Source organism: Thamnophis sirtalis, unplaced genomic scaffold (genome assembly GCF_051295495.1).
Source record: "Thamnophis sirtalis isolate CommonGarterSnake01/CBP01778 unplaced genomic scaffold, rThaSir2_p1.2 scaffold_2, whole genome shotgun sequence".
Lineage (NCBI taxonomy): Eukaryota > Metazoa > Chordata > Lepidosauria > Squamata > Natricidae > Thamnophis > Thamnophis sirtalis.
Window position 1 is genome coordinate 65,618,401 of NW_028261382.1, and position 15,773 is coordinate 65,634,173.

A 15,773-nucleotide genomic window follows, 5' to 3' on the forward strand; every position below is an offset into this window, starting at 1 on the left:
ATCAACTGCCTTCTGAGTCAGACATCAGTGAGGCAGAAGAACAACTGGAGCCTGTTCCCAGTGTGCACATGCACAGAGTTGCCAGACAAAGGGAACAGTTAAAGAACAGGGGTCGACTTGGGAGTAAGGCCACAGGGGGACGATGAATGGCCCCTCCCAGAGGAAATAAAAGAGGAGCGAAAGGGGAGTGGAGTTTGCTGGAGAGACAATTATTTCACTTATTGGTTTGTGACTCTCCAAGACTCCTTGACAGGTTTTGCAGATATCTGCCTGGCAGCTCTCCAAGCCAGATAAGGTCTATGACTGTAAATCCTGTGACTGTAAAATGAGCAGAATTCACAGTCAATTAATAAAAGGGGTTTTTGTCTGGACTAGGAGTTTGCTTCCTGCTCTTGGGAAGCCTCAGTCAGAACAGGCACCACGAGATAGGAAGACCACAAACACTGGTAACATCTGAACCCATTTAAGTTCAGCGCCCCCTCACAAAAGCCAAGATGAAGCCATGCCAAGGTTTGAGTGCAAGCCAGCTTCCTTCCCACCTCCTTGCCTTGAGAAAGAAACCATGTGGTCAATGGGTGCGCCCAAACGCAGCACTCCAGAAACTAGCAAAGCCCATGCCTCCTCCTGCCTCCTTCCCGGGGGGGGGGGGGGGGGGGAAGGACATCTCCAGAACTTAGGACCAGGCCAAGTGTGGTCTGCGTCGCAGGATTTGGTGGGGGAAGAGGAGAACTAACACAACAGTGTTGTGTCGTTTCGCAAAGGATGTGCTGACAGTTTTGTTTCTCCCTTCCCTTCTCCCTTCCTTTGTTCTCTTCCCTCCCGCCTCTCCGATTTTCTTCCTCGGTATGCCCCTTTTCTCCTTCCCCACCCCGAACCCCCCTCCCTCTCCTCCTTCCCTTCCGTACCCCCCCAGGGTTAATCAGTTGTAGGAGCCAGGCGGTCCAAGAAAACCCCAGTTCCAACATGGGGCTGGAGGCCATTATCAGAAAGGCTCTCATGGGTAAATATGACCATCGGTGGGACGAGCCCGCTCCTCTCAGTACCAATGCTTTTAACCCTCTGAATGCCAGCCCAAGCTTGCCCGCTGTTCTGCCTGTAACCTCTGCTGAAGGACAGATTGACGAGATTCATTCTTCCACGCCAGGTCGGCTCAGTTGCGTTTGACGTCATTAATCCTCTCTCTGTCTCCCTTCCTTCCTTCCTTCCTTCCTTCCTTCCTTCCTTCCTTCCTTCCTTCCTTCCTTCCTTCCTTCCTTCCTTCCAGTCTTCTCGTTGTGTGTTGTGTTGTGTGTTCGTGTCGTGTCATGCTGCCGATTAATTCCTCCCTGGGTTTCTTTGGTGTGTGTGTGTGTGTGTGTGTGTGTGTGTGTAAGCGCTTAGCCAACGTAACCCTGTCGCTGGCTTTCCGTAACCACTGACCATTTGGGCTGTCTCTTTTTTTTTCATCCTCGTTTTTCCCCACATTGTCTGCTCTGTGTCCACATTGTCCTCACGAACACGTTGTTAGAAAGGTTGGGGTGTCAGGGTAGTACGCTGGGGTTCACACCAAGGGTGGGCTTCAAAAGTTTTAGCAAGGGGTTCTCTGCCAGATTGCTGGGTGGGTGTGGCCATGGTGGCCTCCTGCACCACGGCAGGGCGTTTTTGCCTTCCCTGAGCTCCGGAGGCTTTTCGAGCCTCCGGGAGGGCAAAAACGGCCTCCCCAGGCTCTGGAGGCCAGAGACGGGCCTCTTTCCTGCCTTCCTGAACTTCCGGTAGGCCCTTTTTTGTCCTCCCTGAGCCTCCGCATGCGCCCAACACTTGCCTGCATCTAAAACGGGCCACGTGGGGACTCCTGGAGGAGCGGGGTGGGTTGGGTGGGGCCAGCCAGCAGTGGGATTTGGGGGTTGTCCGAACTGCACAGAATCTTAGCTAGAGATTCTCCCGAACCCCTGCAAATCCCCCAGCAGCTCCACCCCTTGTTCACACCCCCAGCAGTCCGGGATAAGGGACAGGAATGCCAACCCCTTGGAGACGGAGGATAAAGGGTACATATAGTCCTTGACTCACAACCGTTCATTTAGTGACTGTTTAAAGTTACATCGGCACTGAAAATAGGGACTTTCGACCGTTTCTCACACTGAACGACCGTTGCGGAATCCCCGTGGTCACATGATCAGAATTTGGACCCTTGGCAACTTGCGTGTACTTATGACGGTTGCATTGATCCCCGAGGGGAAGCTGCTGAGGTTGAATAGAACATTTTGGGAGGATCTGGGTGCTCCCTGAGCTTGCTTGTTTTCTTGCGGATGTTTCATTACCCAAACTAGGTAACATCATCAGTGCTAGCACGAGCTGCTCAGTGCTCGGCACTGATGATGTTACCCTGTTTTGGTATTCAGAGGTGGTATTCAGCCGGTTTGGGCAAACTTGTAGTCGAGATCTGCCCCGGCACTATGTCATCCTATTTAGCCATGTTTTTGATGCTGGAAGGCACACGCGCAAGCAAAGCACATGCGTGGAAGGCCGGGTGTATGCGCGGACAGTGCACGCGCCCAGCAAACCGGTGGTAAAAATAAGTGAAACCCACCGCTGTTGGTATTGAAACGTCCACAACAAAAGAACCAAGTTCAGAGAGCACCAAAGACCCTAAGGCCTCCTCCTCCACCACTCCACAAACGCCATTCCCTTCTAGCACTGATGATGTTACCTAGTTGGGTGTTGAAATGTCTCCAAGAAAAGAACTCAGCTTAGAGAGTACCAAGGGCCCCTCATTCCCAGCCTGAGCTACAAACATTCTCCTTTATTGATAGAGAACATGACGGTGGCCTTCTTAACTTCCAGGCTAGGCTTTGGAGCGATGGCCATTGGGGCCCTTCATGTGATCACATTCTTGAAGACCAAAGAGGACTCTCTGGGCCATTCACCTCCCTTTCCTTACAGACTCCCATGGAGTCGCATGTGACAGTCATTAGTTAGGGCAGAAATGGTCCCAATAGATGTAACGGATTCAGATCCTGGGCTGGTGTTGCCAATGTCGCCATAGATCTAGGGTGCATCTGGGCCCCTGACCCATCAGAAACAGAGCAGAGAGAGAAGGCCGTGTCCTCACTCTTCCTCCCAGGTCTACACCAAAGAGACATAATCTTCTCCAAATATTCTTCCAGATAATTCTGCCCCTACCTGCAAAGTTTTGGGGAGAAAACACCCCCCCTCCCCTATTTTCATAAGAGCTTGGCCTTCAGATCTTATTTTGAGAACAGTTAATCTTTGGAGCAGGAGCAGGAGCTTTCATTTCAAGATATTGGACAACCACTTGTCTGAAGTGGTGTCGGGTTTCCTGCCTAAGCAAGAGGTTGGACTAGAAGACCTCCAAGGTCCCTTGAAGCTCTATTCTATTCTAATTTCAGGAAGGGACAGCCGTTAGCCCCAAATTTTGCTAGGGTCTAATACTCTACAGCCCCCTCCTGCGATCCTTGGCAAACTTTGGAGTTAATACAGAGAGTCTTCGTTGAATGACCATTTTTTCACAGTTATGACCTCTGCTGCATCTCACGAGATCAAAATTCAGACGCTTGGCAACTGGTTCATATTTTTGACCGTTGCTGTGGTCCGCTTTTGTGACCTTCTGACAAGCAAAAGTCCATGGGGAAGCTTAACCACCGGGGGACTAACTTTTTTCAACTGCAGCATTTCACTTAACAACAACCACATAGAAAGGTCATAAAATGGGACAAAACCCACTTAGCAAAAATCTCTCTTGACAACAGAAATGTTGGCCTCTCTTGTGGTCGTAAGTCAAGGACTACCTGTCATTGGGGTGAAAAAGGGGGGAGGTCTTTCTTTGTTTCTCAGCCTTCTCTCTCTCTCTCTCTCTCTCTCTCTCTCTCTCTCTCTCTCTCTCTCTCTCTCTCCCCCCCCCCCTTTTTCTGCTACCTGCTAAGCCTCGTTGTTCTGTTGTGACCAAGTCCCTGGGAAGATGCGTTGGGAGGGCACCAAACCTTTTCACTGGTTTGACGTAGTACAGGGGTGTCAAACTCAATTTCATTGAGGGCTGCATCAGGGTTGTGATTGACCTCAGGTGGAGCGGGGGGCGTGGCCAGCTCGATGTCACTTCTGTCGGGGGCTCCTATGGTGGCCCAAGCGCTCTGCCAGTGGAAACAGGCTCCCGAGCTCCGTTTTAGGTTGCAGCAGCCTCCTGCAAACCTCAGCCACGCAGCCCACCTGAGCTCCATTTTCACTGGCAGAGCCCCCCCCCCCAGGACGCAGTGTCCATGGCCGTCCCGCGGGCCAGTTCTAAGCACACCATGGGCGAGATCTGACCCACAGGCCTTGAGTTTGACACTCCTGACGTAGTATGACTTTCTCCTGGGAGTTCGAAAATGTTTTCTTTTTTTTTTTCCCTTACAGGAGGGGGGAAACCAAAGGCTGCCGCCAGAGCGAACAGTCGGAAGGCCAGATCTCCAGCACCCGGCCTGTCCTCCACCACTGAGAGGCCGCCATCTGTTTCGTCCGTTCACTCCGACGGGGACTGTAACAGGAGGACACCTCTAACCAACCGGGTTTGGGAGGACAGGCCATCATCCACAGGTACTAGCGCGTCCTTTGACACCAAGTTTGCAATTCCCGGGAGTGTCAGGCGCAGAGAATTGGGTTAGATTGTGGCATGTTCAAGCCCACACACAAGAATCTGGCCAAGTGAAGTTGAACACTAAATTGGCGTAAGATAAGGATCAATTAAATTCTGGAAGGGTTGGGTTTAGACAATGTTTGTGGCAATGTGACAACTCTAGGCTGATGACTCACTTAACTCCATCACCCATCTCTGTCTGCACTTCTACAAATAGGTGGAGTTAGAGATACACTATATTGCCAAAAGTATTCGCTCACCTGCCTTTACTCGCATATGAATTTACTGTAAGTGACATTCCATTCCTAATCCATAGGGTTCAATATGGTGTCGGTCCACCCTTTGCAGCTATAACAGCTTCAACTCTTCTGGGAAGGCTGTCCACAAGGTTCAGGAGTGTGTTTATGGGGATTTTTGACCATTCTTCCAGAAGCGCATTTGTGAGGTCACACACTGATGTTGGACGAGTTTATGTGGCCTACCACTTTGTGGCTGAGTTGCTGTCGTTCTCAAACACTTCCACGTTCTTATAATGCAGCTGACAGTTGACTGTGGAATATTTAGGAGCGAGGAAATTTCACGATTGGATTTGTTGCACAGGTGGCATCCTATCACAGTTCCACACTGGAATTCACTGAGCTCCTGAGAGCCACCCATTCCTTCACAAATGTTTGTAAAAACAGTCTGCATGCCTAGGTACTTGATTTTATACCCCTGTGGCCATGGAAGTGATCGAAACACCCGATTCTGATTATTTGGATGGGTGAGCGAATACTTTTGGCAATATAGTGTAAATGTGTTGAACAGGCAACCACACAGCAGCTTGGCTGGGAAATGCATTATCAGACATAGCAACCAGTAGAGTAGAAGGTGGCCCAAATATAAAAGACTGCCATCAAGGTGGAGTGGTTGAAGGACTGGACCTGGAATGAGGAGACTTGGGTTCAGTCTCCATAGCTACAGAAGTCCCGAAGTGACAATGGGTCTTCTGTCTTGGCCCAACAAAATCTTACATGGGAATGTTGTAGGAAAGCTTTGGAGGACATGAGATGTAAGTCTCATTCAATATTGGCACGTGGAAGCAGGGCAGCAGATGACTTTGAGAAGGTAGGCTGGTGTGGATATGAAGATGATGAGTTAGCCCCAAGGACACCTGGACTTCCCTTCTTCCTCATTGTGGAACTTCTTAAGGTGACTTTGGACCCGTCACTCTCTCTCAGGCCAGCTTAGATCCCAGGGTTGTGTTGGGCTCACCAGCGGTCGGCAGAACTGGTGGCAGACTCAGATAGTGAGGAGGAACATGGGTCAGCCCTGGTGTCTGGGGAAGACTCTGGGGCAGAAGAACAGCTGGAGCCTGTTCCTGATGTGCGCATGCACAGAGCTGCCAGGAGAAGGGAACAGTTAAGGAAGCAGGGCCGACTCGGGAGTAAAGGCACAGGTGGATGATGAATGGCCCCTCCCAGAGGAAATAAAAGAGGAGTGAAAGGGGAGCGGAGTTTTCAGGAGGCAATTATTTTGCTTAATTAGTGTGAAGATTTGTCTGTGACTCTTAGAGACTCCTTGCCAAGTATTTTCTTGTACAGTTGCATTTGGAAGATATCGGCCTGGCAGCTCTCCAAGCCTGATAAGGTCTGTGGTTGTCAATTCACCCTTGAAAGACTGTTTGCCGGGATTTTGCTGGATATGAATGCGAGGAATTCGCATTAGCTTCATAAACAGGGGTTTTGTCGGGACAAGGATCTGCTCCGTTATTTTGTGAAGCCTATGTCAGAACAGGTTGTTACTTAGAAAAAGAGGAGGGGGTTTCTACACTCCTTTTTGCTCCTCAAGGAAGGGTGGGCTATAAACCAATAAACCAGCAACAGTTTCTGTGACCTTATCTTCAGGTGACAGCATTGGAATTTCATTTCTTACACCACTTATGCATGGTGCCATCTTCCTAGAGGTCAATGAATCAGAGGTGAGACAAGGAATGAGGATCATCAAGAGGTCTCTAAGAATTTGGACCTTGACGTGGTTTGTCCAGTCAAGGACATGTGGTTTGGGTGCCCTGGTTACTTCTCTAGAGTTTCATCTGGAATGTCTCCCTCTGAGCCTTTTTCTTCTCTCCCTTCCCAAGAGTTGTCCCAAAGGCTCTTCTTTCAGAAGGCAACTGGACTTCCTTGTTTTTTCTTTGAAGACTTTTAGCTTCTCATCCTGGAAGCTTCTTCAGCTCTGACTGGATGGTGGGGAGCTGAAGGAGCTTCCAGGATGAGAAGCTAAAAGTCTTCAAAAAAAAAAAAAAACCTACAAGGAAGTCCAGTTGCCTCCTGAAAAAGCACCTTTGGGACAACCATGACCTGGATGACTGAGAATCTCCATAAATAGAATTATTTTATTGGCCAAGTATGATTGGACACACAAGGAATTTGTCTTTGGGGCATATGCCCTCCCGCCACCTTTTGTTTTCTCCTTCCTTCCTTCCTTCCTTCCTTCCTTCCTTCCTTCCTTCCTTCCTTCCTTCCTTCCTTCCTTCCTTCCTTCCTTTTTTTCTTCCTTCATTGAATAAAATAGCACAGAATTCTTTATTGGCCAAGTATGATTGGACAAACAAGAAATTTGTCTTTGGTGCAGATGCTCTCAGTGTACATAAGAATACAAGATACATTCGTCAAGAATCATAAAGTACAACACTTAATGGTAGTCATAGGGTACAAATAAGCAATCAGGAAACAATCAATATAAGTCATAAGGATTCAAGCAACAAACCTACAGACCTGCAGTCAGAAGTGGGAGGAGATGGGTGATAAGAACGATGAGAAGACTAATAGTAATAGTAATGCAGACTTAGTAAAGAGTTTGACAGTGTTGAGGGAATTATTTGTTTAGCAGAGTGATGGCGTTCAGGGAAAAACAGTCCTTGTGTCTACTTGTTCTGGGGTGCAGTGCTCTATAGCGTCGTTTTGAGGGTAGGAGTTGAAACAATTTATGTCCAGGATGCGAGCGGTCTGTAGATATTTTCACAGCCCTCTTTTTGACTCGTGCAGTATACAGGTCCTCAATAGAAGGCAAGTTAGTAGCCATTGTTTTTTCTGCAGTTCTGATTATCCTCTGAAGTCTCTGTCTGTCTTGTTGGGTTGCAGAGCCAAACCAGACAGTTGTGGAGGTGCAGATGAGAGACTCAATAATTCCTCTGTAGAAGAGAATCAGCTTTGGGCAGCTTGAACTTTCTGAGTTGACGCAGAAAGAACATTCTTTGTTGTGCTTTTTTGATGACGTTTTTGATACTAGGTGTCCATTTTAAGTCTTGAGATATGATAGAACTAGAAACGTGAACTTTTCTACTGTTGATACTGTGATGTCTAGTATTGTAAGAGGTGGAAGTATGGGGGAAGGGGGTTTCTCCTAAAGTCTACCACCATTTCTACAGTTTTCAGTGCATTTAGTTCCAGATTGTTCTGGTCGCACCACGACTTTCCAAGAGTTATGAACTCCCCCATAGATGGGATTCTGTGGTGCTGAGGGCCAGTTCTTTCACCTCAGAAGGTCTTCTCAAAAGGGGGAAGCTCTTGGTGTGAACTCTGCAAGTGCGAGGAAGTGTGAAAGGAGAGATGGGGGGGGGTCTCTTGCACACCAAGGTTAACTTCCTACCAAATTCTTGGACGAGGCTCCCCAACGCCATTCTCTTGCCTTCCTTTCCGTCATTCTGCAGGTTCAACGCCGTTTCCATACAACCCCTTGACGGTGAGACTTTCCACAGGAGTCGTGACCGGCCCGCCACCCCCCACAGCCACCGTTCTGCAGGGCAGCGCCAGCACCCAGAACCATGGCTGGGAAGAGGAGCCAAAACCGTTGCTGGTTTCACAGTATGAGACCCTCTCGGACAGTGAATGAGAAGAGAGAAGACGTGTGACGGGAAGACCAATGGACAGATGGACGTGGTGGCTATGGAACGGGTCAGGGCTGGGGGATTCTGGGAGTGTGTCTCCTTCAGATCAGCTGCCGGAGCTGTTTTGGGGGTGGGGTGGGGAGTCCTTTTGTTTAATTTTTTATGACATCTGGAAAGAGGGTATTTAAAAACAACAATCCACCACAACAAAAGAAAGTTAAATAGATTTGAAGCCTTAAAAACAACCAGGAAATGGAGCCCACCACCCCATCAGATTTGCGATGAGGCTGATGGCCAAGAGGGAGGGGCTTTGAGATGGCCAAGTCTACTCAACACTCAGGGGGGGTGGTCACATCTTCTGCGTCAACTTTCTCCTTCAGAAAGGAAAAGAAAGGAAAAGAGGGTGAAGGAGGAGTATTGGCTTGGTTAAACTCTTGCTGAGGTTCACCTTCCAGTGAAGCCCCAAGTACCTTCTTGGGATGGGCTGGTGACCTAATACTTGAATCACGTACCATCCAACCCCTTTTCCCCGTAGCTCCTCGTCTTAGCTTAATGAGGGACTGCCATGGTGGAGCTGCGGGTGGTTGGTCATCTAGAGACAATGACCCAAGGCGATCCAATGAATTACAGATCTCGTTTCTAGTCATTCAAAGCAGGGAGGGTAGGAGGGTCTTTCTCCTTGCTCTGTGCCCTTGTTTAAGTGTGAACTTGGAGCACGTTAGAAGCAGATAGCTGGAACTTGGGGTGCAGAGATGGACGTCAAGGAGAAAAACCAAAAGAGAGAAGGTTATTTGGGACAGTGGGGAGAAGAAATTGGAATATCCATTAGGGACAATTCCTCTAGACGTTAGGGCAAGGATGTCCAAACGTGGGAACTTTAAGACTTGTGGACTTCAGCTCCCAGAAGGAATTCTGGGAGTTGAAATCCACAAGTCTTAAAAGTTCCCACGTTTGGACACCCCTGCTGCTGTGGGTATCATCTATAGCAGTGTTTCTCCACCGTGGCCCCTTTAAGACAGGGAGACTTCAACTCCCAGCATCCCCCTGGGCTGGGGAATTCTTGGAGTTGAAGTCCACCCATCTTCATCCGGCTGAGCTTGAGAAATATTGATCGACAGGGTATATTTTTGTTACATTTGGGGGGGGGGGAACGATGCCAGATAATTTCAGAGGGTTATTTTTTAATTCTCGGGGTTTTTTTGGAGGGGGGTGCGAGGAAAGACTCTAAAACAGTGTTATATGCTGCTTCTTTCTTTTTGGTCGCTACCCTTGTACACAGAGGGATTTCTATGTGGTGTGCGAGATTTTTTGAGCTGTTTGTCCATTGTATGGAAATGTCCAGAGGTAACCACAATCCACCTGAATGGTCCTGTAATTCAGTAGAATGTATTAACGTAGCTCTTTTATTAAAAAAAGAAATGTGAATATATATCTATATCTATAGATATATATAGATATATATTAATGCAGACAAACACATACAAACACACCCAGATACACATCCACACATATCATTTCCAGAGTCTTATAATCACCTGTAGGGATAAAGCAAAGGGAGGCCATCATATTTTTCAAAAAAAAAAAAATTGTTTGAGAAGAATAAGAGAATCTTGCAGGAAAGTTGACATAGGTAGTTTTTGAATTGGGGCAGGGGTGTGGGGAGAGGCTCCCTCCCCCCCCTTTAGCTCTCACAAACCACCATACCTATAATTCAAAGTGGTCTCACTTGGTCATCTGTTTTCCTTCCTTTCCTTTCCCTGTCCTACCTGCGAACAATGAATCTCAGCCTTGTTAACGTTGAGCTATGTGGACTTCAGCTCCCAGCATTCCCCAGCCAGCCATGTTGGAAGTCCATATTACTTAAAAGTGGCTAAGATTGGGAAATTCTGCCCTCGATGGATGGTTGTCAGATGTTTCCCTTACTGAGTTCTTGAGGCCAAGGATCCCAGGTAGTTAAGTTTTTTTTCTGGAGCAGACTGGAGCCATGTTGGCATAGCTGAAAAAGGACAATATCACACTGTTGGTATCGCCCCAACATGGTTTAAATTTGTTTCTACGGTGAAGTTTGCTTTCCCAAGCATTTTTTTTTGTTCTAACTCATCCTCTTCATTTTCTCCTATCGATGCAGCTGCTTGTTACAGTATATTAAACTCCGGCATGCATTATTAATTTTTTGCAAAACTGGCATATGTAAAAAAAGCTCAGAAAAGATTCGGGGATTAGGGGTGGGGGGAATTAAGAAGAATCTCTCTGTTTTCCATCTGTTAAAACTTCTGGGTTTCTGAGGCTAAAGGATTCAGCCCAATTGGGCTGAAGAATGTCCCCACTTCCCCACCCCCAGTTAAGTCTTAACAATGAAGGACCTGCAATTAAAGATCGTTCTGGTGATAGACAAGTTATGTGGGGAATAAATTAACAGAAACAGATTAACAGAGTTGGAAGGGATCATCTAGTCCAATTTGCCCCAGCCCAAGCAGGAGACCCCTACACTATTTCTGACCAATGGCAGCCCAATCTCTTCTTGAATGTCTCAAGTGATGAAGCCCCCACACAACTAGAGTTCAAGCACAGTAGTCTCTGTTAAAAAGAAACCCCAAAACCTACTTGAGACAAGGCCAGATCTTGCTAAATACTCCGATAGCAGATACTATCTCACAAGGAACAAAGAAAATCAAGCTTACAGGAGTTGGCATTTAGTGTCCTGCCTAGGCTTCTCAAGAGCACAAAGCCGACTCCTCATCCCAATAAAACCCCTTTTATTTCATTTTAAAGGGAATTCCTCTCCAGCAAAGTCCCGGCCAACAGTCATGAGATTTCACAACCACAGATTTTTTATCAGGCTTGGAGAGCTGCCAGGCTGATACCTTCCAAACTCCATGCTGTAGCAGCAATTACTTGGCAAGAAGTCAGGAACAGATCTTCACCCTAAAGAATTGAACTCCTGCTAACTCCCTCCCCTTTCACTCCACTTTGTTCCCTATGTGAGGGGCCATTCACCGTCCACCTGTGCGTTACTCCTGAGTCAGCCCTTGTTCCTTATTTGTTCCCTTCTGGTAACTCTGCACATGTGCATACTGGGAACAGGCTCCAGCTGTTCTTCTGCATCACTGATCTCCAGTTCCGAAGGCAGCTGATAACTGTCACATGGCCCTCACCCCCTCTCTGCCTCTGACACAGAGCCCTCATCAAAGCCTTCCCCAGACTCCAGGACTAGCCCATGTTCTTCCCCAACCTCCTCACTGTCGGAATCTGCTCTGCTGGCGGGCCACAACATTTAAAAGCTGCTCTAGATAGTTGTCAGGGCCATGGTGTTCTTCACTATCTTAGGAAGACTGTCCAGCTTTGAAGAACCTCAAAGTTCTTCTGGGACAAGAACAATTAAGCATGCCCCGTGTACATCCCACATACCCAGTTTTCCACACAGTAAAGATCATGCATCTGCCTTAAACAGATTCAGATCCAGTCACTGTCCATATGTTACCTTACAAGGGGAGGCAATGTTGTCCGTTGTACCTTGGTGAGCTCCCATGCTGTTTATTCTTGGCCTCATTGATGCAAAGCTTACAAGGACCACCGATAGGCAAGCAAACGAAACTAAAGGTGGAAGAGAAGGGATGCCCACCCTGCCTGCCACAACTTTGTGTGTTCTAATCCGCTGCCTTGTTTTGAAAACCACCAATTAGCCGTCTTGCTTTTGAGAGCCGCAGCTGGGAAGGGGGGCAATCGTAGATCAAAAGCGTCACCCAACAGACGTGCCTAGAAGTTGTTGAGAAGAGGGATTGACCACGGAGGCTCCACCATCAGGGGGTTTTTTTGCCTTTGGAATCTCAGTTTTGTAGTCAGAAAAACTCCTTAGGGGCCACGGCATCTTCAAACCAAATCTTGCCTCCATTTCTCATCTGTGCTGTGGGGAAGAAGTGATGACAGTTGGAAACTAGCTTGCAGTGAAGAATCCTGCAGCTCCTATCTTTCACCCTTCAGTAGGATTTTTTTCTCTCCTCCGATCGATCAAAGCCAAATCTTTAACTCAATCGTTGAAAGTCAATGATAGAATAGCCAACCTTGATTTTTGTTTCATCGAAACATCTCCTGATCGGATCTTTCCAAGTTGATTTGAGGTCAGTTTCAAGAAGTCAACCTTTCTCTTTTTCTTCTTGAGTGCTGCCATAAAAGTGGCTTGATGTTTCTTTTTTGGCCAACACGGGGCTCTTCCCCGGAGGACCACACCCAGAGAAGGAGCCAACTTCGCAGTTGGCTCACAAATTCAGGAAGCCTACATGCAAAATGGCTTTTTTGAACCCGACATACAAGTTGATGACCTTCAACTCAGCAAGAGTGAAGCCCTCACAAAGGCTGTGCTTTTGAGATATACCTTGTCCAATAGTTGTTGAAGATGTAGACTTTTCAAAGGTGCCAAGTTATCTGGCACGGCTTGGATAGCTCCAGATCTACCTGAGGTTCATACAAGACAGGTGTGGTGCAGATGGATAGCAATAGCAATAGCAGTTAGACTTATATACCGCTTCATAGGGCTTTCAGCCCTCTCTAAGCAGTTTACAGAGTCAGCATATTGCCCCCAACAACAATCTGGGTCCTCATTTTACCCACCTCGGAAGGATGGAAGGCTGAGTCAACTTTGAGCCGGTGAGATTTGAACCGCCGAACTGCAGAACTGCAGTCAGCTGAAGTGGCCTGCAGTGCTGCACTCTAACCCTAACATTCTATCCCTAACATGGGATAGAAAATGCGCTAAGCCCTTTGCTTCAATCTGTCTCTTCTTCCCAAAAATTCATGTTGCTGTGCTTTAGACCTTCCTACAGCTGTGTAAATTTCTTATCCATAGCATCGCCGCCGCCTCCTCCAATCTCTTAGTTCAGTTTAGGATGGCTTTGTTGCCAACAAGGTAACTCGGCAGTGATTCAACCAGGCTGAAATCAACTTTAGGACTTACAGATAACAGAGTTGGAAGGGATCTTGTAGGACATCCTAGTCCAACACCACCACCCCCAAAAAGCAGGAGTTCCTACACCACTTTATGGACTTCCAACTCCCAGAATTCATCAGCCAGCATTTGGGGAGTTGGAAGTCCACAAGTCGTAAAGCCGTGGTTGGAGGCCCCTGCCCGAGTCTCCCTTGGACTGCACAGGTACACACAAATGCCACTGGAACACAACACAGAGACGTCATCCCTTGCCGGAGTTTGCAAGCGGTACATTCCAGGGAGGGATTTTATGATCCAAACCCCCCAAAAACTCAAACCCTCCTTCCTTTCCGAAAGGTGATTTCTGCCTTGTATTTCTTTCTGTGTGTTTGTGGGTGTACGTGAATGTGCAAACACAGGCACGTTCTCTTTGGTTTGATGGATACCTACTGTGTTTGTGTGTGTGCATCTATCCTAGTGGAAATGCAATGACCCGCCTTTTTGAGTGCCTGAATCGGTGGCCTGGCACGAGGCTCAAGGGGAGCCGAGTTATGGCAACTGAACCTGTTTTCTTCGGGTTTTGTAACGTTTTGCTGCTTCTTCAAGCTCCTCCTCTTCTTCTCCTCCTCCTCCTCTTCTTCTCCTCCTCTCCTTTCTCCTCCTCCTCTTCTTTTTTCTTCATTTTCCTCTTCCTCTTCTTTTCCCCTTCCTCTTCCTTCTCCTCTTCCTGACTGCTTTTGACTTCTTCCTCCTCTTCCTCCTCTCCCCTTCCTTTTGTTCTACATTTCACCTTTTCCGTCTCTCCTTCTCCTCTTCCTCTCCATCTCCTCTCTTTCTCTTCTTTGTCCTTTTCTACTTTCTCTTCCTTTTCTTCTACTTCTTCACCTTTTCCATCTCTCCACTTCTTCTCCATCTCTCCTTTCTGCCTCTCCTCCTTTCCCCTCTTCTCATTTTCATTCTTCTTTTCCTTCCCCTCTTCCTCCTCCTTTCTCTTCTTCTCATTTTCATTCTTCTTCTTTTCCTTTCCCTCTTCCTCCTCCTTTCTCTTCTCATTTTGATTCAGCAAAACATTTCAAACCAAAAAGGAGAGGAACTCCAGTTGCCCTGGCTCAGCTTCCAGACAACTCTACCCCGTATCTGGATGACTGGGAACCTTCACGGACTTACCTACGGGCACATTTGTGTGCCAAATCGATCTTGGCAAACCCTCCATCTCCCCCCCCCCACAACTCCACATCACTCAGCCCAGTCTCAGAGAGGGCAGCACCGTCTCTGCTGACCATTAGCTCCACGCCAGGCGAACGCCACGCCCTGTGTCTGCTTCAGAGAAAAGCCATGCTCTCTGCCCATTGCAACATTGACGTCTATTTTAGTGACATGCGATAGGTCTTAACCGTGCTGTTTGCGATCACCTTTTTTACAACGAATAAGTAAATAAATTGTGCAATCCGGACCGGTGGGGAGGGGGGGAATAAGAGGAAGCTATGTTAACCTATTAAAGTTTGAAGTGTTCTCTGCCTTGCCATTTGTGCAAACATACACCCACACAAAATAAGACGACAACGAAGAGCAATGTTATTTGAACTGTACAAGGGAGCATGGGGTGGGGGGAGGGAGAGGGGGGGGAAATATATCTATCTTTTGTACAACCAAACTGTGCATAGTGAGTTGTATGATAGAAACACAACTTGTACATAGAAAACTGCAAATTGTAAATATTTATGCAGCTTGCTCTAAAAAGGTTCTCCCCTCCCCCCCTTTCTATGAAAAGTGAAGTTTGGTTCATTGTTTTTTGTTCTCGTTTTGTTGGGTTTTTGGGAGTGGGGGTGGCTCAAAGCCAGCCAGAAGACAAGTTGGGTTGGGCGTGACGAAGCCCTGCGTTCCTGTTTCAATAACGAATAAAAACAAAACCAAAAAAGAGAGAGGGAAAAATTTATTTCCAACCAAGTGCAGGTCTCCCATTTCTTTGTGATGGTCATGCTTGTTCGGCAAGGCAGCCAAATAAAATTTTGAAAAGGAAAGGTCGACCATCTCTTGAGAAAGTCCTGCCAAACCGAAAAGCACTAGAAGAACCGATAAAAACCACGATGCGCTTCTCTGCATCTGAAGGTCAAGATGGCAGCACACAGTCACACTGTCAAAGCCCCAATCTTCTTTAGAGACTTCAGTGGCAAGGATGCGGCCACCTTCTTCATTTTATTGATTACTCTCTGAAATCTTTTACTCAGGTAGCCTAGAGGTGGAGGTCTCGCCTCACAGTCAGGAGGCTGTGAGTTCGATCCTAGGTAGAGGCAGATATTTCTCTCTCGGCACGATGAGAAATATCTCTGCTGAACAAAACTCCGCATTGGTGACGAGAAGAGCATCCGGCCAGTAAA

At 47.5% G+C, this 15,773-nt stretch overlaps 1 protein-coding gene across 10 annotated transcripts in view; it reads left to right on the top strand.

Moving 5' to 3' along the window:
• Positions 1–15,170, top strand: part of NCOR2 (nuclear receptor corepressor 2) — a 205,648-nt gene extending 190,478 nt beyond the window's left edge. For 7 of the 10 annotated variants that reach the window (XM_087705827.1, XM_087705828.1, XM_087705830.1 and 4 more), the window contains exons 45-47: positions 914–1,144; positions 4,387–4,566; positions 8,298–14,907. In XM_087705827.1, the coding sequence (XP_087561953.1) occupies positions 914–1,144; positions 4,387–4,566; positions 8,298–8,479 (593 nt within the window). In that variant the 3' untranslated portion in view covers positions 8,480–14,907. Of the gene's footprint in view, positions 1–913; positions 1,145–4,386; positions 4,567–8,297 lie in introns of all 10 variants that reach the window. The other 3 variants (XM_087705832.1, XM_087705831.1, XM_087705836.1) reach the window with 2 other exon arrangements.
• Positions 15,171–15,773: the final 603 nt, after the last annotated feature.